Consider the following 26,383-nt stretch of genomic DNA (forward strand, 5'->3'; position numbering starts at 1 on the left):
TGTCTGCGATTGCGTCCTTCCGGAGTTTATGACCTGTTTTTTTCCTGTATGCTGCACTGTGTGATTTAGCGGGAAGGAGGGCTGATGAAGCCCGACTCCCCCGAAGCCCTACCCTCCATCCTCCCTTCCGCAGTTCTAGTGAGTTTGCAGTCTCTTGTGGCGTTTACCAGGTGCCCTGTTGTTCACATGGCAGGGCTGGCCACGCAGCAAACGAGATGCGTGCTGCGGTGCCATGTGGTAATGTAAGGCTTCCCGCGGCGGGAATTGGATGCGTGCTGTGCCCCTTAGCCGTGGCGGAAAGAACTTTCCTGAGCTGTTCTCTATCATCATTTCTCCATCGCTGTGCTTGTTCGTTGTGTTCTGGTAGCAACCAGAACTGTGAACCACGGTCTTGTGCAAGGGCTGGACACGCAGCGTGCTCCGAAATGCTCAAAGTGCAAAATGACAGTACAGCGGTTCTTACCTTTCTGCTCAGACTGTGCTGTTAGGGGATGCTCCTGACAATCCTAACAAACCCCTCTGCATGGCGAACAGAACGCAGGTAGGCTCCTGAAAGGGTTATTTCGTCAGAGCTTTGTTAATTTCTGTCACAGATTGAAGCACGAGACCTTTGCCAGAAGTGAGGGAGCGCTGGTTTTCTTAACGGGTAACAAAGCAGTAGGGGCTGAAATGCATTAGTGCGCTAGCCCGGCGTGAGCGGCCAAGGAGCGATGGGAATGCTTGAGTGGCAAGGTGTCGATGCAACACGAGCAAGGCCTGGCTGCGCTGGCACCAAGCGTTCCAAGATTTGGGGTGGAGCTGTGGTACCAACGCATCAGGTGATCCTGGTGCCGTTGGTGAGCTCATAGGAACGTGCGCGTAATGTTACACGGACAGATGCGGTATCTAGAGCTTCCCAGCAGCAGTGTGACTGGGGATGTCGGTGGGATGAGCTTACAGGGTGAGAGGTTTTTGTTCTGGAGCTGTTCCCCCAAGCAGAGATCTTGGGCATCCTCACTGACCTTGTTCCAAGCGGATGGAGCAGATCCGGGTGGGAGAAGCGATGCTGCGGGCGAGGATGGCTGACACCGGCAACACCCCTAGGCGTTGCCCCACGGGAAGGGGGAGCAGGTGTCTCTCCACGTGGTCAGGCTGCTCTGCTCTCCGTGCTCCTGCAGCGTTGCAAGTTAACCCCATTAGCACTGGCCAACACTGTGTTAATTCCAGCTGCGGCTCTGCAGGGAGCCGCTGATTGACCCCTTACCCAAAGAGGGTCACCGCTGGACCCTAGCTCATCACTTCAGGTCAGGCATCTCGCCTCCACCTCTGACTTGCTTTTCCCGCGCAGGGCTGCTGCCAAGGGCCTTTCACTCAGCTTGATGGAGCGTCTCGTCGAGAGCTACGGGGAGAAGGTTGTGAAGATGCTGACGGTGCAGTACCGGATGCACCAGGCCATCATGCAGTGGGCTTCCTCGGAGATGTACGGCGACCGGCTCACTGCTCACCCATCAGTAGCCCAGCATTTGCTCAAGTGAGTGACTTGCTCTTCGCTGCTGTATGAGCAGAGATGTCTTCTTCATCCCATTGCATGCGCGGTTTGTGCGTTCCCCATGATGGAGTCTTCCATTCCTCCTGGCTCCGCAATAGCATTTCTGTTTTGTCCTTTATTTCACCGAGGAAACATTAATTGAGGGGAGGTCGTCCTTTTCCCTGTGCGACAAGAAGCCAGGCAGAGTTATCTTCTCTTTCCTCCTTGGGTGTGAGAAGCCACAAAATAAAATCCCCTCGCCCCTGGTGAGAACACACAAGGCCTGACCTGCCGTGGCACAGCCCAGGCAGCGGTGCCTGTCTCGGGCTCCCACTGAGGTGGGACCAGACACTGGTCTTTCACTGTGTTTCTGCATGCCTACGTGATTCTGAAGGCCCGTGTGTGTCCCGTCTTTGGTCCCAACACTGACATAAAAACATCGGAAAGCAAGATCCCCTCCCCAGCTTGGACAGTTTCACTGCCAGGGCAGCCCCTGAGGCAGGCCAACGGCTTCCGATCCCTTCCTTGCCTGCAGCGGTTTCCCTTTTCCGTGGTAATTTCAGGGGAGTGCCTAGCATTTCAGTTCCGCTGCACCCTGGGACAGACAGCTGTTTGCCAACACACGCTGTGACTGTCAATAATTGCTGCTTTCTAAAACCGCAGGCAGTGCAGTCCTGGGAGGCGGATGGGAAAACATTAATCCTCTCTGTTGGATTGGAGAAGCATAAGCATAAAGTATCACAGTGCTTGTCTGCATGCAGCTCTTGTATTTTTAGCAAAACTTTTTTTTTTTTAAATGCAAATATTTAGACGTCAAAAACATTTCTATTCCCCGAGAAGCTCTCGATTTTGTAGTAGGTCCAGCTTTGGCCAGAGACAGCTGAGAGGCCATTTTATCCTACTTGTTTCAAAACGATCTTACATGTGAGCAGTGTGAGTAGTGCCTGGCTGGGAAGAGCCAGGCTTTGTGTCCAGGCACCCTCGTCTGCGCCGCTGCAGTCAGCACGGGGGTTTCTGCTGGGTCAGCACGCTCCGCGTTACGGCTTCAGGGCCGGCGAGGCTTCAGCTCAGCTTACGTCAGTGAGGCTGTGCCGACTTCTGGCTTGGTTTGGATACATCTGTGCATCCATATGGAATTCATGGTGAGTGCGGTGCGTTCTGTAGGTGCGAGTGAGCACGGCTGGTTCGTCGGTGCCAGGAGGAGCTGGGCTGAGCTGGACGGGACTCATCCAGCAATGTTTTAGCCATACAGACCTAATTCCAGGAGTGGTGCTGTACAAAACCCTGTTCTTGATTGTTCTTGTTCCTTGCCATGCTTTTTTTTACCATTTAACTTCGCAAATTAAAAGCAGCAGCTGGTGAAGAACCGCAGGCAAAAGGCTTTGAAAGCACTAAAACATGAAATGGATTGAAAAGCTGAAGTTAGGCGACTTTGTTATTCTGATGAGCTGGTTTCTTTTGACAGCTGATGAAGGACTGAATGTTTTTCTTCCTAGTCCGCAGTGCCGCTTAGTCTCCTGCTGAGGGCCTTTTCCTGCAGACACTGGTTTCTAACCCCATAACCAAATCTGCCCCTCCGCAGCCCTGCTGACACATTGCATGGATACAGCAATCCTCAGTCCAGGCGCTGGACCGTGTAAAGTTTCCGTGCTTCTCTAGAAGACCAGGTAATGCAGGGGCTTGATATTGGACCATGATCTTCTCATGTTTAGGTTGGTACTACACATTCCTTCATGCTGTTTGTGAGCAGCTTGTGTCTTCTGTTGGCTTAGGCCAAATGATTTGCTTAATCCCTTACCTGAGCAAGAAATAGGTGAGTTTTGTTCTCCAATGGTTCAGCACGCTGTGAGGAGGAAGAGCTCCATCTCTGCTGAAAGCACTTTGGGATCTTGCTTTAAGGAAAGCTCTGACTGGAGTGATGCAGACCGTAGCCCCCGCCACACCCCCGGCGTCGGCAAAGCCTGCCCATCTGGTTGTGTTCCACCATTGAGTTTACCGTGACCTCGGTGCCGTTTTTACGAGGTGAAGCTTGAAGCAGCGTGTCCCAGTCTTGAGGCGTACGGCTGGGAGGAGCTCCAGGCACAAACACCTTGTGCTACAAAGGCTGGCAGGGGGGTTTTGGTCCGGCTGAACCTGTAAAGCCTGTGGGCTGCCATTCAGAACAGCTCTGCAGGATCTGATCCCCTGTGTCTGATGGGAAGGCTGCCCTCCCACCGCAACCTTTCCCTGAAGAGCACTGGTGATGCAAGTCGCACGTCCTTTACCTGAGGCACAAAGTGCGGTTCTGCTCTGAACGACTTCACATTTCCTGTGCTTTCGCTGTGACATTGCAGGCTCTCGGGAACGCTTGGTCTGGGATCTGTTAGAGATTTCTGCAGCGGCATCTTTTCTCAAAAAAGGAAACTTCAGTTTCCTGCGGCATCTTTTCAGGGGCAGATTATTTCCAAGGGAGCAAAACCTTCTTCCCAGCTCTCCCTTGCTCCTGAAACGGGTGAAGCAGCACGTCAGAAACCCCCACGCAGCTCCAGAATTAGGTCAGGGAGGCTGCAGGCAGTACTTTTCACATTCAAAATCTGTGACTCACTCTGTCAGAAGATGGTTTGAAAATCCCCAGCAGTTTCTGCTGTCAGTTTTTATCTAAGTACAGTGTCAAGTGTCCCTTCCCTTCACACTTTTTTTTGAGCTTACACCCCCTCACTGATGGGGAATATGGGGAACCCTCCCCGTGGTGAGAGACCCGGAAGGTGCTGGGAAGCCAGAATGGCTTCGGTTGCCATGTGCAGCTCACCCCGGTGGGATCAGCTCCTCCCAGACGAAGCACAGGGTGCCTGGGTGCCCTGGGGCAGCGCGTCAAGCCTGGATCCAGCGTCTGGCTGCAGGGACAACCTGCTTTGTCATCACAGAGCAAGAATCTCTCCAGGAACACCAGTCCATCTCTGCAGCTCGGGCTAGTTTGCAGCCCGAGAGGTGCCTTTCCCCTTCATCCTGGAGGGACAGGAGAGCAGTGGAGAGCTTTTCTCCGAGGCAACAGCCAGTGCTGCTGCAGTCTCACTGCCTTAGAAGAGCATGAGTTCTTCTCTCACCTGAAAGATTCATGTAGATAATTACTCCTCTGTAAACGAGAAAGCAGCTGCCACATCTCCCTAGGTCTGCACGTCTTTCCTGTTTGAGAGCGTTTACGCGAGACCTGACACCCACAGCCCGTACCCTTGCCTGGCAGCAATGGGGCTGTGCAGCACAGCTGGGGAGGAAGCCGTTTCCCCCTCTTCTGGCAGTGTTACTGGGAGGAATAAGCAACGACACAGCTGCTCGTCCCTCTGGCATACTTTCAGCATTGTTAACTGGCCCTTTCCCAATACCTTGTGCAGGGACCTGCCGGGCGTTGCCTCCACAGAAGAGACCACGATTCCCTTGTTGCTCATAGACACCGCTGGCTGTGGCCTGTTCGAGCTGGAAGTGGAAGATGAACAGTCTAAGGGGAATCCAGGTACTGTCGTTCGGAAAATTTTGTTGGCAGGAATTGGTCATCTGAGGTCTCCAGCCTCCCGCGGGCTTGGCCGCTGCACCAGCTGAGCCGCGGCGCCCTCCCAGAGCAGGTGGCAGGGGAGGGCAGGGTCCCAGGGAGTCCCTCTCATTTGAGAGATCATTTCCTCTATCAGTCCTCAAGCTCGAAGGACTCTGAGCCGGAGTGGGGTGGCCACAGGGCTGTGAAGACAGTGTGCGGCTTGCGAGTGGCCACGCTGGCCACCGTGTTCCCTTGCAGAGACGTTTCTCCGTGCTGTGGCCTTGGACAGGGTGGAGGATCCCTGCGACAGATGCTTTACACAGGTTGGTGGGGCAAATAACATCAGGCAGAGCGCAAGCCTGTTTCAGAGGGGCTGGAGGCGTGGCTCAGAATTGCCTCCCAGTCCTCTGCTCCCTTCATGAAGTCCTGTATGGCTCTTCTCCATGAATTTTCTTAAGACATTCAGTTCCTGCTGGTTTTTGACTTAAAAAGTAGGTTTCATTATGGAGATTGAGTGCAAAGTCAGGTACCATAGCTGTTCTAACAAAGCAGAACTTTGAAAATGGTGATGCTGCCTCCTTCGTGTCCTTGCTGCCACAGCAGGGCGGGTGGCTGTGACTTGCTTGTCACGGATGCTGCCCGTGCTCCCCTAGGTTTGGTCTGGCGTCTCCACACCTGCCAGCTGGCTCCCGAGAGGCTCACAAAGGCCTTTTGCCAGGAGATGTTGCACAGGGGCTGTCCAAAGCCTGGTGCTTCATCTGGCAGCGCACGTATCCTGACCCCGCTATGGAGATGGCGCTCCTGAAGGTGTTGGGGAGAGCTTTTAGCTCCGAAAGCTGTTGGCGAAAGGCTTGCTGAGAGGGCACAGCGAGCCCTGGCTCTGGGGGAGGCGAGACCCATCTTTCAGGACCACGTCTTCCCCTAGATGGTAAATTCACTGCCCAGACTGGCTCTGCGGTGCCGGAGGGGACCGAGCTCCCTGTGCGGTGCCTGGGCCCTGGCACTTTGCCCGTGGCCACCCCTGCCCGCCCGCTGCCTGCACATTTCCCGGTGGCTGAGCCACAGGCTTGTCGAGCCGTTCGCTCTCACGTGGCCACGGAGCTCACTTGGGACCATGGCTGCCTGCTTTTGTGCAGGCATTTGTTTTCCTCTCTGCATTTGTTTTCCTCTCTGCTCACCAGTGCAGGTCTCGTCCCAGCAACAGATTTCCAAGGCTCCAAGTCTCTCTTCAGCAGGACAGGGAAAATGGACTGCAAAATCCAAGCAGAGGTTTTACCTGTTTAAATATCTTTTGCCTTCTATTGACGGAAAACCCACCAGCATTTAAGTGCCTCTCATTTTTCTGTGCACCAATCCCCAAGGCCCTGCTGAGAGAGACTCTTGTCCCCACATGGAGACCCGAAAAGACTTGTCTGAGATAAGTCGCGGATTTTGAGCAGAGGATTAAATGCACATCTCCCAGAATTTGGGAGGCAGCCTTTGGAGCAGCGTACTGCAGAGTCTGGATTTTTGTACCTGTGTTTTGCTGCAAAAGAGAGGGTAAAATGAGTTCAGCCAAGAAAGCAGTGAAGCAGTCCACATTGGTATTTACCTTGTCTCCGGTAGATCTCTAGACCAGGCACCGTCCTGACAGCCAGCTGTTTGTGGCAGGCTGCCTGCGCTCTCCGGGAGAGTCTGAGCACACGAATCCCAGCACAAAGCTCGTTCGTTTGGTCATAGGGGTTCAGAAATGAAGGACTTGAGAAAGCAGAATAAAAAGGGAAGGTGGAGCTTTTCCAGTTGCAGCGTAAAGAATTGAGTTGTTACTGAGGTCCAGGGTCTTGCTTCAGAGGGAGAGGTGTCTGTTGCCTGGATTATCACTGATCTCTTGGGTTAACGTGGGCCGGCCAGAGAAAGGCACGTGCTGTTCGGAAAGCCCTTCTCAAAGCTTTGGGGAGCTGGTGGCTTGGGAAGGCAAGAGGCTGTCCCACCACCCTTCTGCTCTCTGCCCTAGGGGAGGTGCAGCTGGCCGGTTTGCACATCCAGGCCTTGGTGGAAGCTGGTGTGAAGGCACAAGACATCGCCGTTGTAGCCCCCTACAACCTCCAGGTGAGATGACCCGCTCCTGGCATCCCCTCTCTCTTTCCGCGTGCACGCAGAGCAAATGCACAGAGGGGGCTTCAGACCGTAACGCCTCCGGGAGGGACACGGGAACATCCTCAGTTTGAGAGGACTTACCGAAACAGAGCCATTTTAATCTGCTTCACCCTGCGCTTTTCTTTAAAAGCTATCCGTCACTGCTTTTCAGGTGGACATGCTGAGGGAGCACCTTTGCCACCGGTACCCGGAGCTAGAAATCAAATCAGTTGATGGTTTCCAAGGAAGAGAGAAGGAGGCCGTGATCCTGTCGTTTGTGAGATCCAACAGGAAAGGTGAGAGTTCGCTGCAAGGGTTACGCCGTGGGGAGCAGGAAGGAAAAGGGAGCTGCGTGACTGCTCAAAGGTCGCTCGCCGTGTTGCCAAGCATGGTTTAATTGCACTTCTGACGGTCTCTAGCACTTTGCTCTGGGTGGATTTACCGGCAAGAGCCTTCCTTTTCAGCCTTTTTGGTTTTAATGACCAGATATATTTGCTGTCACAGGTGCAGAGGAAGGCTCCCGTAGCAGGCAGCAGGTGAAAAGGAAGCCAGGACTGCTTGGTTTGAAGGTTTCCTGGCTAGCTAGGCCTCAGAAATTATTTAAACCGGGGTCACAGCAGGTTAGCGCCACGTTTACCGGGGTGCCCAGCACTTCCTGCAAAAGGTGACAGTTTGGGGGCTTATTTCTTGGGTTTGGAGCCTGTTTTGGGTCACTTCCCCAAAGAAAGCCAGCAGAAGCTGGCATTACAGGTCATGCGCAGAAAATGCTTCTTTTGGGAGTGAAATCTGGAGCGGAAAATCGAGTCCTCTCCTGTCAGCACTGCAGCAAAAGTTAATAGCTGGGAAAAGCTGTGGCCCTGGAGCCGTGGCCCGCGCTGACAGGTTCTGTGGCAGCCGGCTGGAGCGGAGGGCGTGAGCGGGACCGCGCCGTGACCCCCCTGCTCCCGTGCGCGGATCACCGCCCTTTCCAAACCCACAGTGAGACGCATCCCGTGCTGCGCTGCGCTTGCTGCTGGTGCTGCTGAAGTGCAGTGTGCGTGCTGGGAGTGCTGGTGGCTGGAAGGAAAAAAAAAAAAAGGAAAAAGCTGCATAGAAGGAGGAGGCTTTTTTTTTTTTTTTCCCCCAAAGAAAGCCTAGAGCAAGAAAAGCCGTGGTCGGTGGAGAACGGAGGTGGGGGACAGGGCTAAGAATAGTTCTTACTGAGGAGTGACTCACCTCGCCTTGCTCAGGGGGAGCTGGGGTGCTCCGCGAAGGCGTGAGTCCCCCGGCCCCCCGCCCGCGCCCAGGTAGCAGCCAAAGCTCAGACACGGTGCAGGGATCGCTTGCTTTTCTGGGAGCACACAGCAGCTTCTCGTGGTGCCCGGGCATGGCTCTGCTCTGCGTGGGGCACGACAGACGTGGTTAGCACCCTCTGAGACCCCTGAGAGACATCCATACCGTTTTTGCAGCTGCATTTCTCAGCTCAGAGGCGGCCAGGGACCTTGACCGGCAGTGCCTGTCCCTCCGCAGCCATTCCCAGTCCAGCAGGAAACCCTCTGGCCGGATCAGAGGAGTGGGATTTGCCCCCACAGCCAGGCAAAACCAGATCAGAGAAAGTGGAAGTGGTTCTCTAAGCTGCAGAGCACAGAGGGGATCGCCCACACCCTGTTCCTCAAAGGAAGCACAAATGAGAGCGGTCAGCCGCGGCACGGCAGGGCAGGAACAGAGCCAGGCCGCTCACCGCACCGGCAGAGATGTTAATTTCTTCCCGGCTGGCCGCCTCTTTATTCCCGGGAGCTGGAAGCTCAAAAGCCGCCCACGCTGCCCTTCTCACTAGCTGATCCTCCCTGAGTCAGCCCGGCATTTGCTGGCTCTGCCTGCTGTTCTGGGGGAAAAGAGCCGGGGAGCAGGAGTGAACCCTGCAGAGCTGCCTCAGTGGCTGTTTCTGCAAACCCGTGGAGGGTTTTGGGGTGCGGAGGGGGAGCTGTACAGGACAGGGGGTGTTTCTTTACCTGCAGTTCCTTTGTCACAAGGTGCCTCTTCCGCATCGCTCCGTATCACGTTTGCTCCCAGGCCCCAGCCTGATCTTGTGTGGCGGGCCAGCCAGGAAAATGTCTCCTCTCCACGTGCCATCCGTCCTCCTCCCGCCCGGGGAGCTAAGCAGGGAGCCCGAGCTCTGGCTTGCGGGTGGTGAAAGAGGCAGAAAGGTGACGGTAACAGCATAAGTCAGGGACCAGAGCCCAGGAAACGCTGACTCCCGCCTGCCAGCCCAGCAGCCCTCCAGTCGCTGGGGCCAAACCTAGGCTGGAGCCACGGCTGCCCCTGCTGACGGTCCTGCGCCCCTCCGTTTCTTTCCCGCAGGCGAGGTGGGCTTTCTTGCGGAAGACCGGCGGATAAACGTCGCTGTGACCCGCGCTCGGCGCCACGTGGCCGTCATCTGCGACACGCGCACCGTCAGCAGTCAGGCCTTTCTGAAGCAGCTGGTGGATTACTTCAGCCAGCGCGGGGAGGTGCGCACCGCCTTCGAGTACCTCGACAGCCTCGTGCCTGAAAATTACGCCCAGGAGGCCCGTGGCGAGCGGCAGCGGGGCGCAAAGCTCCCCGCAGCACCCGGCCCCAAAGCGCGGCCGCCTCCAGGGAGGAAACTTGCAGCAGCAGCAGCCAAAGCAGAGTGTCAGAAGCCAGAGGCGCGTTTCTCCCCAAGCACAAGCGGGCCTGGGAGAGAGAGCCCGGGGACAAAAGACGGTGCCGACAGGCTCAAGGGCATGCTGGTGGCCTTCCTGGAGAGCAGCGAGCTGCAGCTGGATTTCCCCCCGTCCCTCAATTCTCACGATCGCATGCTGGTTCACCTAATGGCAGAGGAGTACGGGCTGCAGCACGCGAGCACTGGGGAAGGGAGGGACCGCTACATCAGCGTTCGCAAGAGAGAGCCTGCCGAGCCGTCATCTCCTGCCGCCGCCCTCCCCAGCAAGCAGCTCCCTCAGCCTCAGCATCCCAACAGGGAAACTCCTGTCCCTGCTGAGCCAGGAGGAAGCAGCGAGGGCTCGGGGAAAGTGGACCTGAAAAGCCTGCACCTGGAGAGAGTCCAGAGGGAGAAAGCCAAGCGGGAGGAGGCAGCAAGGAAGGCTCAGGAGCCCGGTGCCGGCCTGCAGGGCAGCAGCAAGAAAAAAGACAAAAGTGAAGCCAAAGGTAGGTCGCTCTCTTTGTAACCAGCACAATTAATGGTCTTCCTTAATCCCCGTGGTTTGGCCTCCAGGCCTTGGGATTCGCCTGTGCGTGGAGCACGGGATGTGGCTCTTGGAAAGCTCTCTGACGCTTTTCACTGCAGAGGTGTGAGGACTGGCGCGTCAGTTGGCGGGAGCATCCTGGGGAGAGGGGCTTTAAATGGCTGGAGGCACATTGCTTAAGAGAAAAGAAAAACACTGGGGACCCTTTCCCAGGAGTTAGGCTGGAGGCTCCCAAATGTAGGTGGGGGACCTGAGAGGGGTGCCTGGCCCACCTGGCGACTCCCAGACCCGTACGGCTCACGCTAGCCACGGCTGGAGCTGCGGGCTGCGTGGGTTCCTTCTCCGGTTCTAGCAGGTGGTTAAACGTCCGGGTCTCTTCCAGGGAAGCCAGTGGTTAAGAGTGGAGCAGACAGCGTGGCAGAAGAAGATATCGACGCTCTGATTTCTGCTGCCATTAAAGCTGACAACACCTGCGGCTTCCCCCGCTGCAAAGCCAGCGTCACGACCCTGGGACAGCTGTGCCTCCACTGCAACAGGCGCTACTGCCTCAGCCATCACGTCCCGGAGGTAGGCCTGGGCCGGGCAGCCTGCCCAGGGCTGTGGGCGCTGGGGGGCCTGCAGAGGAGGAGGATGCGCCCAGCAGTGTGGGTTTAACCTGGGGATTTTCCCTGTGGAGCTCCCCAGGCAGGATTTCCTTGCAAGGCGTTTCAAGCAGAACCCTGCCTGTCAGAGCTTTTGCTGGAGCTGCAGGTAGAAAGGGCTGCCAGGCATGAACACGTGGGCACTGCACGCCTCCTCCTGAGAGGTTTTTTTTTCCCCTCCCTTTGCTTTGTGCCTGTCTTTGCCATTCTCTGGTGTTTCCACTCCCAGGCCATGCAGATAAAGAAAGGCAGAGAGGAGAAATGAAGAGGGTTGGGCTCAAGGCAGCGACTTGCAGCCCGCACACTCGATTCCCAGCTCTTTGCCGGTTCCCCGGCACCCTGGGGCCAGTCCAAGGCTTGAGCAGCGCTGCGAGCCTGGTCAGCAGCTTTCCTAAAGCACCTTGCTGGCTTGGAGCTGAGCTGCACCACGCCACGCAGCCTCAGCATTAGCTCCCGTCCGTACCTGAGTGACAGCAGTCCCTCAGCCTCCTCCGCTCTGCTTTCTCGCGGCGGAGGGCTCTGGAGCCAGCATCCCGACAGCCCTGTAACGCCCTGCAGCTCCGTGGGAGCGGTAGTGTGAGGCCGTTGAACCAGCAGCTCCTTCCTCGCTGGGCTTCTGTAGCTGCTTGGCAGCCCTGTCCTCCCTGGACCTGGGAAGGGAGGAAACTGGGGTTAAACTGGTGACAAGCCTCACCTTTCCGTTGGCTGTGACGATAGGCAGGCTGAGAGGCGACGATTTCCTGTTCAGCCGTAGCCTCCCGCGCCCACCCTCCCTCGTCCTGCACGGCCAGGCGTAGCTCTTCGCCGCGCGGAGCCTCCCAGGGCTCAGCAGCGTTCAGCGCGCTGACCTGTAAATCCTCAGCATAGGTTTGCCCCTTGTCAAGTCCTTTCTGTTTCCATGGTGAGGAATTGTTGTATTTATGGTCATTCGCAATCCAGCTGGGACAGAAATTTATGTCCTGCAGAATTGCCTCTCCCCGCGGAATTGCAATGAGGGCTCCAGTGGGAAACAGCTGGAAGGATGAAACCCACGCCAATGAGTTTTTCTTGGTTTTAAAGTCCAGCCCTTCTCCCAGGTGTTACCGGGCTGTGATGTGAAGTCTTGGGCCCTCCCAGCCACGCCTGGCCACGGAGGGGCTACCACCTGCCTGGAGCCACTCAGAGGGGCTGGGGCCCAGAGCGTGGGGGTCCCTGAGCAGAGAGAGCTCCTGTTCCCCCTTTAGCAGCCCCCAGCCGCTGACCCCTCCCCATCCAGTAAGCACAGTGCACCCCACTGAATGATGCTCACCTCCTGAGTTTTAAAGTTGCTCTGGAGGGTCTGTGGGCTGTGGTGGCTTTAAATAGGGCAGCAGGCTCGGGGATCCCCGCCTGGCCCGGGGCTGTGTGCCGTGCACGGCTCTTCCCAGCGTTGACCTGCTGCAGCCGCGCTGACGGGGACAGGAGGGTTTGTCACAGCGCTGGGATCCTCAGATCAGCCAGTGTTCCTGAAAACATCGAATGACTTTGGGAGCAGAAGGTGTCAGCTTTTAGGATCTCTCATTTAGACCTGGTGGGGATGCCTCAGGGTGGTGCTGAACTTGGCTTAATGCACCTTAAACCTGGCCTGGGCTTCAGGGCAGACTGGTTCGGAAAAGGCTTGCCTGCACAGCTTTAGCATTATGAAGCTTTTTTTCTTCCAATACAATTAGCAGAAAACGTTAGGAATTAGCTCAGGTTTATTTCTGGCTCTCAGGGGAGAGCCCTGAAAGACCCGGCTGTTCACGTGGCGAGTGCCAGTCCCCCCAGATGTTTGAAGTTTTGGAGGGAGACAGTTAAACCATCCGAAAGGATGGCTTGCCTGCTGCGCAGCTTCCCGAGAGAGAGAGATGCTCTGCTTTCTGTTAGAGGAGCTGTAAATAAATGGGAGCTGGTTCCAGGGAGCAGGTAGAAGAGGAATTCCAGGCGCTGGGAATAAAATGGCCTGATCCTCACGTATGCGATCGCAGTCCCGTCTCCCCCTGCCACCAGTGTCCGTTCTCCCCCCGCCAGGTTCACGGCTGCGGGGAGAAGGCCAAGGCGCACGCGCGGCAGAGGATCAGCAGGGAAGGGGTTCTCTTCCCCGGGAGCGGCTCCAAAGACAAGTCCCTGGACCCGGCCAAAAGAGCCCACCTCCAGCGGCGCCTCGACAAGAAGCTCAGCGAACTGACCAGCCAGCGAAAGAGCAAAAGGAAAGAGAAGGAGAAATGAAGGGTCTAACACTTCTTCTTCAGCCTCGAAGTCCCAGGTGGGCCTGCACAAACCAAAGATGCCGTTAGCGCCGCGGGGCCGGGCTGAGCCCGGGAGGAAGGTGGGAGCTCTCGTTTTTGGGTGGTAGACAGCTCGGAGCCAGTGTGCCTGAATAAGTAGCCGCTGGGCCTCCTGCACCGCGGAGCTGAGGCAGAGGAGGGAGAGCAGCTTTGCATGTCCTGGTGATCCTTACGGACAGAGTACCGGATGCACGCGGGAGGCTGGAGCGTGCCGGTCAGGACGGATATTAAAACACCTAAAGCAGTCGACGGTCGCTGTGACATTTCTCCCGGCCACAGTAAAGAAATAAGTGTCTGTGAGCGGGAACGTGGGAGGAGCTGGGACCCCCGGGTGCCCCCTTCTCCGCGGAGGGCAACTGAGGAAACGGGTGCCTCCAGCTCTGCGTTCCCAGTCCAGCATCCCTCCCGGCACTGCTCGGCGTTAGACGGGCTGGCGAGCCCGCGCGGCGGCCAGCAAGGCCCAGAGCCCCACGCCGCCCCTCGGGAGCGGCCAGAGCGGTGCTGCACCCCCTCCCCGCCGCGCAAAGGGGCTGCCGGGTGTGGGCTCAGCCCCGCTGCAGAATGTGGCCCATGCGGGGCTCAGCCCTGCTGCGAAGGCAGGGCACGGCCACGCGAGCTCTCTGCAGCCCTCCCCGGCAGGAGGGAGCCTCGCGTTTGGCGCTGCCTGTCCCTCCCGGGCCCGTTCCCTGGTCCTGTGTCCTCCCAAACCAGTCCGTCGCCCACGTTGTTTTCTGGTCCTCATCTCCAGGGCATCTCTCCGTCCACCCACGCCCCCTGCCCTGTCCCCTCCGATGGCTCCGAGCACGCACCGACGCACTGCGCAGGGCCCGGCAGCCCCTGAGGAGCAATAAAAAGCCCCAGACCACACATATCCCATCATTTTGGGGCTGAACATCACAGCTCTTGCCCGCTGGGTTTCAGCACCACTGGAAGGCACTCGGCTCGTCCTGGCCAAAGGCTCAGCGGCCTGTGGGGGCTGCAGGGGAGCCAAGCATGTCTGCGTCTCTCTCCCCAGACGCCGGATGACGTAGCTAATGAGCAAATTTCCCCAAATCTCAGTGCCTGTTAGCACTGGCTGTGAACGCCTTCCAGAAAAACCTTCCTCACCCTCACTAAACCTCATCCTTCCAAAAACCCCTCCGTTTGCAGCCCCCGGCCTGGGCAAACCCGGCCCGCCTGCGCCTACCCCGGCTCCCAGCCTCGCCTTGGCAGCGCCCGCGGCCCCGGTGCCGGCCGCGCGTCAGCCCGCGCAGGGATGGCACCGGCTTGCAAGCGCAGCAGATGGGACACGCGGCTCCTGGAGGGAACGGTGGGGAGGAGGAAGAGACGGAGCGTGGAGGAGGAAAATCTGTGCATCGGCGAGCGGTGCGGCGCGTAGCCGGGGAAAGAGCCAGAGCCGGGGCTGCAGAGGGGGAGGATGCACAGAGGGATCACAGCCTTGTCCCAAAACAAAGGTCAGGCACAGAAGACAGACAGCAGAAAGGAAAACTGCTCCTGGTTCAGGGTAGCACCAGGCTTAGCGTTAATCAGGGGTAAATGGCTCATTCACCGTTTTTTCCCTGCTCACACCCCTGAAGCCACCACGTCGCTGGCCGCGCTCGCCCCCTGGCACCGGCTCGCCGGCAAACAGCCCCCAGCTCTCCCTGCCCGCCGCGGCGCAGAGAAAAGCCGAGGCTCCGGCGCAAGCGAGGGCATCCTCTGCCCACCAGCCCATGCCACCGGGGCCCCCTCAGAGCCCCCTGTTCATCACCCTCCAGCAAACAGAGCAGGCGTCGGCTCCCCCAAAATCCCCAGAGCTTACCCGGCGCTGGTCCTTGCTTGGGCCGGGAGCCCACGAGCCGACAGGAGCCAAACAGATTTTTCCTGCCCCGAAACAGGAGCTGGGCTTACAAATGATGGAGTTGGGGGTCTCCGTGCCTGCCTTCGGTCACGGGGCCAAGGCGCTCCTCTCTGCACCCAGGTTTTGGATAATACAAGCGAGCTCTGGGAAGAGCAAGTCAACGGTGGCTGCGGGCCCAGGGGCTGTAGAACATAACCCCCCCGCCGCGAGACGCGTTCACAGAGCAGGGATGCGCCGCCCTGTTGCCAGCAGCCCCGAGGGGCCGTTTGGCTGGGAAAAGCTGATCCCGCCGGGATCCGGCTGGGATCTGACCTCAAACCCCAGGGGCTGGAAAACCACCCGTCAAACCCGGACACCGCCGTGCCGCCAGCGGGAGCTGGGCCGGGATTTACTCTGCGTGAATAAAGATGGGGGAAAACAACGAGTAACAACAACTGCGTCCTCTGCCGTTATTTACCCTTTTCTGGAAAGGCTTCAGCCCCGGGGCAGCGCTCCAAAACCCCTCCGGTCCCACAGAGAAACCACACACGCGAGAGAAACCACGCCGTGCCGGCACTTTATCAACCCCCTCTCCATCCCCCCCCGTTTGACCAAAAACCGCCTTCCGAAAACATCCACCCCCTCCCTGCGAGCCCTGGGGGTCCATGTGGGAGGGCACCACCGATTCTGGGGTCGCTGAGGAGCGCGGGGATGCTCGGGAGCCCGGCCGGGCAGCGTTTTGGGGAGGCTGCTGCTGGTTTTGGTCCGTTGGAAGGGAGGGCTCCTTTCTCGGCAGGTCCGTTCGCCGCCCCCAGCGCATGCGAGGGCGACCCGGCTGGGGAGGGGGGTTGCTCCGTCCTCCGAATGTTTCGGCAGCAGGATGCTCCGGCCAAGGCGCGCCGGCAGCTCTGCCTCTCCAGCGCCGCAAAGTCCTGCTCGGCCCCGGCGCGGCTGCAAGCGCCGCGTGGTGCGGCCCTCGGCCGGGTCCCCCTCTGCCCGCTGTCCCCGGGACAGAGCCGGTGCGGGGTGCCGGACCCCGGGCTCCCCCCGCCAGCAGCCTAGTTTCTCCGGAGCGGGTGCCACATGGAGACGGGCTTCCGCAGCGTGGCCAGCATCTGGTTCCAGTGGGTGATGCCCATGCCGCTGGCCGCCGGCCCGATGAGGACGTGGCCCGTGTTGTCGGCGCGGCCGTCCTCGCCGCTCTCGGCCACCGTCACCCGCAGGGACAGGTCCTGCGGGGGGGCGCGAGGCCGTCACAAGGGCCCAGCACAGAGCGGCCGCTGCAGCGCCAGCGCTGACCCCCCACAAACGCGTCCCCGCGCCCTCCCCAGCCAGGCGGGCGCACGAACGTACCCCAATACCAACCCATACGCACGCGTCCCCTGTGTCCCCCACCCATAAACACACATCCCCCCGACCAGCTACGCCCCATATACGCATCCCCCTCCCCCCACCTCCTGCACGTATCCCCCAGACCAGACACGCACATACATGGCCCCCACCCCACAGCTCCTGCGCCCCCTCTGACCCCCCGACATCCCAGAGTCCTTGCCAGCGCAGGGATTTGGGGACCTGGAGCAGCGATGGGATGCGACCCCCTCCCTCCACAGGCTGGGACGCGGCCCCCGAGCCGGGACAGACCTGGAGCACGATGGCGGGCACCGAGAAAATCATGGCCTCGTTGAAGACGGGGTTGGTGTCATCCCTCTTCACCGCCGTCTTCTTCTTGCTGATCTTCCTCCCGTCCTGCAGCAGGTACACCTTGACGAAGGGGTCTGCGCGGGGCGGGGAGAGAAAACCCCGCGGTCAGTCACGCGCTCCCCGGCCAGCTCTGGTGGGCCTTCCCGCCCCCAACGGGAGCTGCTCCAACAAACGCCCGCAGCGCAGTAGGACAAACCAGGGTGAAAGCCCACCTCCAGCCCGCGAAGACCAGGGACCCCCGCGCCCACCCGGCATCCCCCGCTCACCCGCCGTCGCTTTGCCATTGCTCCACACCAGGTTCTTGGCTTTGACCACCACCACCGTCAGGCGCTCGGCCGTGGGCAGGTAGCTCAGGGAGAGCAGGATCTCCCCCACCGTGTCCACCGCCTGCGGGACACGACCCCCCGTCACCCACCGGCCCCAGCCCGGCAGGGGGGAGAACCCCCCAAAACCTGGGCGGGAGAGGGACCGCCCCCGTCCCCGCTCACCTTGTTCATGTCCTGCAGGTAGAGCCAGGCGTTGAAGGGACGCGCAGCCAGGTCCAGGTCGGAGAGCTTGAGCTCGGCCACGCCGGTGCTGACGTTCCTCTCGTCCTCGTCGATGCCGAAGACGGAGAAGCGCAGGCTGTTCTCCTCCAGCGCCGCCGGGTCCAGCGGGATGGAGAAGCGCTCGTCGAAGGCCACGGCGTAGGCGCTCCGCTGAATCTGCCGCGGAGAAGGGGGGGTTGCCGTGGTCCCGCCGGGCTCGGGGCCGTGGCCGAGCTCCGTCCCGTTCCTCTGGCGGGAACTGTGAGGAGCGCGCGGCTTTGGGGCAGCGAGGGCAGGGCATCCCAGCCCAGAGCAGCTGGAGGCTCCCAGCCTCCACGGGGACGAAAGCATTTCCCACCTGACCGCAGACGCCGCTCAGCGAGAATGGGGCTGTGGCCTGGCCCCTTGCCCGGTAATTCTTTCCATTGCAAACTCAAGGTGGGTCTGGTGCCCTCAGACACAAGCACCGGGCACCCCTGCGCCCCGGGAGCTCGGATCCGCGGCCGGCTCGGCCCCCCCAGGCTCCAGGATTTGGCTGAGGGGCCATAACCCCCAGCCCCTCTCCGAGCGGAGCCGAAGGGCTGTGCAGCCCCTATGCGTGCCAAATGGGGACGGCGCCTTTGCCGGCCACCGTCTCCTCGTCACATCACCCCCTCGAGCAAAGGCAGCGGCGTCTCCTGGGGGCCCGATCCCGCGGGGTGCTGGGCGCTACCCGGTCCCAACGGGCTGCCAGGGAACCGCTCCAAAATCCCGGCTTCGGAGGCTGCTTTTCCCCTGCTCCAGCCCCGTTCCTTTCGGCACCCCCGGCAAGACCCACAATCGGGGTTTTGTCCCGCGGGGAGGCCCGGTTCTCCCACAGGATGGAAAGCCGCAGCCCTGGGTGGTGCGGAGCAAAGCGGAGCCACCGCTCCCCGCCGCCCACCCAGAGCCATGCGCTGCGGTGGGACAGGGTCCGGGGGGCTCAGCCCCGAACCCATTGGGCTCCAGCGCCCCGGGAGCCGCCCCAGCAGTGGTGGGGAGATGGTTCCTCTCATCCCAAGGGCTTCCTCGCCTGTGTCCGTCTCCTCCTGGACGTGCCCCGGGATGAAGGACACGAAGGAGCTGGCGGGGCGGTGCCGTCCATCGCCCCGTTCCCAGCACTCCCGCGCTCTCCTGCCGGGTCCCACCAGCCCCGGGGGTTTAGGCACCGCTACGGGACAGGCAGATCTGCAGCCATTTACGTTACAGCGCTGACCGGGGTCGGTCTTGTTCTGGGATCTCTGGAGCAGAGGTACAACAGGGACGTCAGCTGCTGTTTAAAGCAACCCCCAGGTACGGTAAAGCACCACATGGAAAGAACCAAAAATGTCTTTGTGCCTCGTCTGAGGAGAGCGAAAGAGGGGAAATCGCGCCGGTGAATTATAAATAACGATGCTGAATAATAAATATCTCCAGAGCAGAAATAAGAGCTGGTCTTTGGATGGAAAGCCGGCCTTAAAGGGCGCCGAGGACAGGTGTCCCGGGCGGTTCTGTGCTGGCTGGGGGTCCCCCACCCCCGTGGGCAGGTTTCTCCTGCGGGACGGAGCCTTCTGCTCCTTTCTGGAATCTCCTGATAAACCAACCCGGCCGGCCCTGAGCTCTGCAAGGCAGCTGCTGAGAGAAAAGGGAGGTTCCTGCTTCCTAAAGCAGCTTTTGGGGCACTTAAAAAGAGACATTTTGCCCCAAAACCACCCCTGGCTCTGGCCCTGCCAGTGCAGCCGCCACATTCCGCGCGGGGAGGGAAGGCGTCGCGGCTGCAGCCGAACGGAGAGGCGGCCACGAGCGCTGCGCTCGGGCTTTGCCAGGGTGAACCGAGCACGCGGGGACGCAGCACGACGCTGCTAGCGCGGGGCCAAAACGCCGCGTCTCCCCACATCCACCCCAGGCCGCATCCCCCGCCTCCCTCGGCCTCGCGGAGCGGGGAAAGTCAGCAGGAAAACTCGCCGCAAGCCACGCTCAGGGATGGCGGAGTCACCGCGCGTCCTGGTCAGAGGGAGACGTTTCTGCCTCTGCCGGGCCCGCGATGCACAAACCCACCCAGGAGCCCCGCTACGCCGCAGGGCGCCGAACCCCCCCCACAGGGCTCCAAAAATCCTGCGCCAGCCTCGCCCGGCCCCGACGTCTCCGGGCTTCCCCGCTCCCGAGGTCCCACCAGTGCCCGGGGAGCGCGGCCACGCTGTGACCCAAGGCCAGGGCTGCAGCGGGCGCGTGGCGAGCGACGCGCAGGTACGCGCGGGGGTTTCTGCGCAGAGGGGCGCGCGGCTCACCCGGGAGATGCCGACGATCTGCTCGGCCGGGAGCAGGCTGATGCGCATGAAGCAGGACTCGAAGCGAGCGTCCTCCTTCTCCAGCAGGTCCTTGCCCTGCAGCAGCGTGACGTGCAGGGCGGCCGCCTTCCCGTCGTACTGCATGGAGACCTCCACCTGCCCCACCGTGAAATCCTGCCCAAAGTTGTTCCCGATGGAGGAGACGGAGCTGAGGGAGTCGGCCGAGACGGATTTCTTCAGGGGGCCGTAGTGGGCCAGGCCCAGGTCTTTGCCCATCAGCTCCAGGCTGCCCAGCTCGTTAATGCTCTCGGAGGTGTCATCCGCGTGCAGGCTGCTCTTACGGACGGGCGACGTCTTCTCCAGCGCCCTCTGCGAGCCGGGGGCCATCCCTCGCTGCGAACGGGGAAAGGAGAAACCGGGTGATGCCGTCCCGTCCCTCGCGGATCCCCCCAAACCGGCCGCCGAGGGCTTTTCCCCCCCGGCAAGAGACCGCGGGCGACACCGCTGCCCGCGCGAAGGGGAAGGGGCGAGCCAAGCGCCCCGCCGCGTTACCTTGTGCCTGCCGGCCGAGCACGCCGCCCCGTACTTCTGCTCCAGGTACCGGTAGTCGTAGTTGGGGAAGGGGGAAGGCGCGGGGTAGCTGCCCGAGCGCCAGAGCTTCCAGAGGTTGATGGCGGCGATCCCCAGCAGCGCCAAGGCGCCGGCGGCGTAGATGCCGATCTCCCAGCGCGGCGGGCTCGCAGCGACTGCGAGGGGACGAGAGGCACCGTCAGCCGGCCGCGAGCCCGGCTCCCGCCCCAGAAACCCAGCTCTGTGCCGGGAGGATGGGGTCGGCCAAGGAGGGGATAAACCACAGCCTCCCGCTCGGGCCGCTGGCGAACGGCGTCAGGCAGCGGCTTGGCAAGCCAAAAATAAATGAATAAATAAATAAATAATCCCAGCCCTCGTTTTGCGTTCCCAGGCGGAGCGGCGCACGCGTTCCAGCCCCGTTCCCCGGCGAACAGCTGCATCGCCCCGGGTGCCGGGGGGTTCATCCCGCTCGGACGCGCTCAGCGCACGCTCGCGTCGCCCCCTCCGCCGCGGGGGAACCCTCACTGCCACCGGCTTCCCGTGGGCTGGGGGTGCCAAGAAAATCCAGAAATAGGAGAAAAAAGGGAAAAAAAAAAAAAACAAACCAGCCAACCAAGCTCTGGGAAGCAGGGGAAAACCCAAGAACTGCGGCTGCCGCGACGGAGGGAGGGGACAGCCGGGGCTGGCGGCCGCGACGCGCGGAGGCCCCGCAGCCCGGAGCAGAGCGGCTGTTGCTGCATTGCACCAGCAGCTGAACCGACACCGACCGCCCCGCGGAACACAGGAAGAGGGGGGAAAAATCCCAAAGAAAGAGATTTTTGGGGACAGCGTGTCACGCCGCAGCGCTCCCTCCTTCAGCGGCGGCTTCGGAGGCAGAGAGCCCCAGGCAGGCTCGCTCCCGCACCGCACCGGGAGGGCTGCTCCCCCCACCCAAACCCGCTCCGGCAGCGGTGGGCGAGGGGACGCGCGGTGGGACCCAGCCATCGCACCCAAGGGGTTCGGGGTCCCCCCCCAGCCCCACCAGCAGCCCAGAGGGACCCCGAAACCTGGGGTAGGAGCCGGGTCCCGCTTCGCCCCCCAACCCAAACCCCTGGGGTCTGCCAAGGGCCGGTTCATCCCTCACATCCTTAAGGATGCTGGGGGGAGCACAGCTCCCCCGGGGCTCCTGCCACTCTGCTCCAAGGAGCTCAGGCGCTCCTGCTTGGCTAGGGGGGCAAAATGGGGGCAAAGCCAAACCGTCCCCAGCTCCTGCTTCTGAACAGCCCCAGGCCCGCATCACGGCGGGGCCGGAAACCTCCCCGTGCCTGCCGGCGGGCTAGGGCACAGCCCGGGGCTTTGGGGGGTTTTACCCCCGCGTGAGTCCCTCCTGCAGAACCAGCGACCCCAGCCCAGCGCAGCCCCCAGCCCCTTCCCGGCGCCGGTCGGTACTCACCGCCTGCGCGGTATCCGCTCGCGTGCCCGTGGTCCATGGCAGCGCTCCGCGCTAGCGGGACAGCCTGCAATGCGCGAGAACCGGAGTCAGGATGGGCGGAAAAAAGTGTCTTTTGGTTTTTTAGCAGCGATGCTACATAGCTGCTCCCCCCGTCGCTCCTGGCCTCGGCTGCTCGCCCAGGCGCAGCGCAGACGCGTGCGAGAGCATCTCAGCCGCTGATGGAGGGGCTGAACGCGGGCGCAGACCCCCCCAGGCAGCGGGAGAGCGGCCGTGCTGAGCCGCAGGATGTACCTGGGGAGCGTTTCTCGTTCGCAATCGATTCTGCCGGCCGTCTCCTGTCCAGGAGCCCTTCGAGCCCTTCGCTGCTGTTCCAACCCCTTTTCCGGCTCATCTCGCCTTTGCCTTCCGCGGATTTCCTCAGCCCCCCCGCAGGGCTGCCCCGCGCCCACGTGCGATCTCTGGGCACCGCGGGGTTGGGACACTGCCGCTCCCCGGGAACGGGTTCCCGCAGCGGGGCAGCTGGACGGCCTTCCCCCCGACAGGGTTCTCCCAGGCGAGGCGGACGCGAGATCCATGCTGAGCGGAAGGAGGCGGCTCATCCGAGCGATCCCAGCGAGGGCTCCACGCGACACCGAAGGGGATTTATCCCAGCCGGGTGCTTCCCCGACCGTCCCAGAGCCGCCGACCCAGCAGCACAGCCGGGCTGTGCCAGCCCCCTGCCGCAGACCAACCTCCGCGCGCCACGGACAAACGCTCCGGAAAATCCTGGCTGAGAATGCGCTAAACTCCTGGCACACATGGACCGAGCTCAGCTTAAGGGACCTTTAGTGCTGGAAATCCATTCTGACATCTTCGTAACGCAATGTTGCGGAGATTTACCCAGAAGAGCCTCTTTTCACGTCCTGAAAAGCCACGGCGCCTGATTCAGAGGCTCAACTCCCCTGAACGGATCCTGGCGGCAGCGTTTAAGATGAAAAGACAGAAGTTTTCAGGGCCAACTTCCCCTGCGGAAAGGCAAGCATCTCTTCTAAAAGCCCTCCGTTTTCCCATTTTCCACATCTTTCAAAGCTTTTTCCCCCAAAACATCCTTTTCTAACGAGCTCTAAGCAGCAACTTCAGCAGATTTCCAAGGCGTCACCCAGAGAGACGCGAGCTGACTGCAGCGCTCGGCACAGGAATTAAATCCGGTGGCGTTTTCCTATCGGCAGAACACCCCCAGCCTTTCCCGGCGAGCCCCCGGAGGCGCTCGGCACGGGGATTTATCGCCCGTTGTGGTCACTAAGCTCTTCCCCGCGAGCGTCTCGGCGAGATGCTCTGCTGTCCTGACCTGCCCGTCAGATCCCCTCCCGGGGAACCAACGCCGAGGGCTCGGGGGGCACAGGCACCCCTCTCCCAGCCGCCGGCACAGCGTCGGGTGGGCTTCCCAAAACGTCACCCTCCGAGCGATGCACAGCAGCATCTCCTGTCCGTCCTTTCCTGCTTGCCCCAAGCCAGACACCAACGCCCGGTTGTGCCAGGTAGCTGAGGCCGGGCTAAACTCTCCTCACGCGTGAGCCTGCCCCTCCAGCAGCAGCCCTCCTCTAGTCCAGCCCGGGCTCTGAGCCCGGCTTTTCCGTCCCCTCCATCCCTCTCCCGCTCCCTGCCTGGCCTCCAGCCGCAAGGCAGAAAAGTCGGATCAAGTTTGCTGCCAGCACGTTTGTCAAAAAAAAGAAAACCCAACAACTACCCAAAAACTTGGCAAAAGGCAGAGTTTCGGGCTCTGCCCCTCGTTCACGCTTGGCCCCGAGCGCACCGGCCCTGTGGCCTCCTCGTCCCACGGCTGCAGCCCGGCAGCGGGCAGCGCCCCGATCCCCCCTGACTGACACCCAAAGACGGTGGCCTCGCGCCATCCCACACCTCCCTCGGCCACGGGGACGTCGCCCTCGCCTCGCCAACCGCCTGGATCCTGCCAGCGCCCAGCACTGCGCCTCACCCGCCTGGTAACAAACACCACGAGGGGGGAAGGAAAAAATCTTCGGGGCTGTGGGTGGGAGAGCCGGGACCCTCGGGCGTGGGGGTCGCTCCCCGAGAGGGGACGGGAGCGCCGTCACCTCCGAGCCGGCCCGGGCAGCAGCGAGCAGGCCGTGGTGAGTTTCAGGGGGCCGAGGGATTTCGAGGTCGGTGGGGCCAAAACAGCCCCCGCTCCGAGGCCAGGACCCTTCCCCACAGGAGGCTGGAGGTTCGGGGTGGGCTGCCCAGGCTCCGCATCCTTCCCTCCGAGCGCCTGCTGCTCACTCGGGAGATGAGCTGGCCGGTCTCTGCATGCCTCAGGGCGCCGGCCGGACCCTCCCGAAGGTTTTGCCCCGGCAAAGCCCGGAGGGGAAGCAGCCCCCCGCCCCCCAGCTGCTCTGCCAGGCGCTTCCCGACCGGTTGCTCCCGCCCGGGGCTGGCGAAGGGAACAGAGCGGCCGCGGCTCCGCTGCCAGGGACTGCGGGGCCGGGGGCTGCGGGGCGGCCAGGAGCCGGCTCCGCTCCCCGGACCGCGGGTGGGGGATTTTGGGGGCCGGGAATTTGGGTAGGGGGGAGTGTGGGGTGCGGGGGTCTCCCGCTTTGATTTGCCTCCCCGCACCCAGCTCCGCAGGCTGGCAACTTTCCTCGGGAAGTTACCATTAAAAAAAGAAAAAAAAAGCAAACCACCCCCCCCCAGCCCCCCGCAAACGGCGCGGGGAGCCGCCAGCCCCGGCCGCGCCGCAGCCCCGGGCGAGCCCCGCCATCCCGCACCGCCCCCCCCCCCCCACCCCGTGTCGCATCTCCGCGCAGAGCCCCGCCGCTGCCACTCACCGCTCCTCCGGGGGAACACGGAGCATTTTGGGGGCGACGGCGGGGGGCTGCGGCCGGCGGAGCGGGGATGCGGGGCGGGGCGGGCCCAGCTCCACCTGGACGGGGGGGGGGGGGAGGGGGGCCGGCCCTGGCCCCGCCCCCTGCCCGCCCCCCCGGGCCGCCCCCTCCCCACCGCTCCGAGATGGGCTTTGCCCGGGTGGGACAACACGGGCCAGTGCCGCGGGAACTGCCCGCGCCCCCGGGAATCACGGCCCCATGGAACGGTTCGGGATGGAGACCCTGGGGAGCCGGAGCACCCTCCGTCCCGGGAAAGCCCCCCGGGCCAGCGGCGGGCCAGCCCCGCGGGGCTCCTGCCAAGGGGGGTCGTTCGGGGAGAAGAGACCCAAGTTCTGACTGCGACCCAAAAACGGGGCCTCACCCCCCAGCCGAGGGTCGGGCCCAACTCTGGTCACCCCCAGGCTGAGGCAGCCGCGCAGGCAGCCGGCTGGCCTGTGACACCACTTGGGGCTCGCTGACGGGCGGCAGGAGCTCGTTATCACCCTCGTGTGCGGGTCACCCCCCATAACGGAGGGCAAACCGTGGGACAAAGCGGTTACCCACGCGTTAACGATGCAGAGCCCCCCCCGAATCCTGCTCTGACACCTACACGGCCCATGCGGGTGGGCTCGAGGGACCCAGACCCGCACCCCAAAGCGGTGTCAGACCCCTGCCAGCTTGACTCCAGCACAAAGTGAAACCCACCCCTTGCGCTGAAAACCTCACCCCCCACGGCCACAGCTGAGCGCGTTCTCAGCCGTGCCCCTCCATCTTTCCTTGATGCCAACAACCCGCCTTTGGCAAACCTCACCACGAGCACCGCGGCACGGCCGCACCAGGAAGGCCTCTCGCTCCAGCCTTGCGACACAGGTAAGCCGGGAAGACACGCAGCGAGACACAGACGCGTGTGGAAGCGGCAGACCCCTGCCTCTCCGCGTGCACAGGGATGGCGTCGTTCCGTGCCGCCCCGAGCGCTAGCTAAGGGAGCCTTACCAGCTCTCCGTCTCCACGGCAGGAGGCTGCGTTCCAGGACTTTGGGACGACCACGGAAGGATTCCTACAAGCAGGCAAGACTGCAGTGAGAGGAGCCCACCTGCCATAACTGTGGACCCAAGGCTTGCAACATCTGTTTCTCTGAAAATTCCTTACCTTGAGGGCCAGCATCCATCGCGGACAGTGCCAAGGTGCGCGACAGCCCTTCCGCTGGAGGGGAGCGCAGACCAAGTTCCCCGAGCCCCGGTTCCACTTGCGAGGCGACAGCCGAGCCAAAGCACAGGCCCGCAGGCGTTGTACAAAGAACACACTGGCAAACGTGGCTTTATTACCCGGGTTCAGCTACCCAGCCTAACCATAGAAGCTGTTTAGAGGGACGCAGACAAACAAGTCAGTGTTTCGCACGGCAGGTCGAAGCTCCGGGATCGTTACCGGGGAACGGGCACTCTGCACCAGCTGTTTCAAACGCGGGACGCGGGGCTCTGGCAGGGAGGGGAGGAGCGGGAGGTACAGCGACAGACCCCCTGGGCGTGCTGGCTGCCACCGAGGCGCGGGACAGGCCCAGGAGGCTGCACTGGGAAGAGACGGGAGGGGGCCACGGCGTTCACCAGCACAAACAGAACGGAGACACGCTGACCTGAGCCTCGCTCAGCCAGGACTACAGAGCACACAGCACACTGGGACAAGCTACCAAACAATCAGCTAACAGTTCCTAAGACTGGTCTAAAGCTGGAACTAGCAGGACTCTGGTGAAAGGCGTAGAAATAAATACCTGCTCAGCTCAGCACCCGCTGCCCCCTTACCAGCCCCCAGCATCGGGTCACGCCGCCCTGGGCTCTGCACTCCCTCGCAGCAGCGCGCGCTGTCGCTGGAGAGCGGCCGTGGAGCGACGGTCCACGTGCGCCGGACACACGCAGAAAGCAGCCTGGTGCTGCCTCTCTG

The 26,383-nt window shown here is 61.6% G+C and overlaps 2 protein-coding genes across 2 annotated transcripts in view; one reads left to right on the forward strand and one right to left on the reverse strand.

Annotated features, from left to right (window-relative positions):
* Nucleotides 1-13,503, forward strand: part of IGHMBP2 (immunoglobulin mu DNA binding protein 2) — a 38,284-nt gene extending 24,781 nt beyond the window's left edge. Inside the window, exons 9-15 of the mRNA XM_086748772.1 lie at nt 1,328-1,510; nt 4,876-4,994; nt 7,006-7,100; nt 7,300-7,423; nt 9,468-10,295; nt 10,716-10,900; nt 13,003-13,503. Coding sequence (XP_086604898.1) covers nt 1,328-1,510; nt 4,876-4,994; nt 7,006-7,100; nt 7,300-7,423; nt 9,468-10,295; nt 10,716-10,900; nt 13,003-13,200 — 1,732 coding nt within the window. The 3' untranslated portion in view covers nt 13,201-13,503. The remainder of the gene's footprint in view (nt 1-1,327; nt 1,511-4,875; nt 4,995-7,005; nt 7,101-7,299; nt 7,424-9,467; nt 10,296-10,715; nt 10,901-13,002) is intronic.
* Nucleotides 13,504-15,629: 2,126 nt separating this feature from the next.
* Nucleotides 15,630-24,484, reverse strand: SYT12 (synaptotagmin 12). Its single transcript, XM_086749135.1, has 8 exons — nt 24,413-24,484; nt 21,594-21,657; nt 20,144-20,337; nt 19,592-19,984; nt 17,268-17,483; nt 17,046-17,166; nt 16,720-16,853; nt 15,630-16,310 (listed from the first exon to the last, which is right to left on the reverse strand). The coding sequence occupies exons 2-8, from the start codon at nt 21,628-21,630 to the stop codon at nt 16,137-16,139; spliced, it is 1,269 nt and encodes a 422-aa protein (XP_086605261.1). The 5' UTR covers nt 21,631-21,657; nt 24,413-24,484; the 3' UTR covers nt 15,630-16,136.
* Nucleotides 24,485-26,383: the final 1,899 nt, after the last annotated feature.

The sequence above is a fragment of the Chlamydotis macqueenii genome, chromosome 5, assembly GCF_036417535.1.
Source record: "Chlamydotis macqueenii isolate bChlMac1 chromosome 5, bChlMac1.mat, whole genome shotgun sequence".
Taxonomy (NCBI): Eukaryota; Metazoa; Chordata; class Aves; order Otidiformes; family Otididae; genus Chlamydotis; species Chlamydotis macqueenii.

What these genes read in the sequence shown, in the direction of transcription:
- SYT12 (XM_086749135.1), bottom strand. Translation starts at nt 21,630, where the DNA reads ATGGACCACGGGCACGCGAGCGGATACCGCGCAGGCG. An exon ending in GCTCGGCCGGCAGGCACAAG is followed by an intron (nt 19,985 to 20,143) that starts GTAACGCGGCGG and finishes CCCCGTTCGCAG; the next exon opens with CGAGGGATGGCCCCCGGCTC. An exon ending in CAATGGCAAAGCGACGGCGG is followed by an intron (nt 16,854 to 17,045) that starts GTGAGCGGGGGA and finishes CGCCCCGCGCAG; the next exon opens with ACCCCTTCGTCAAGGTGTAC.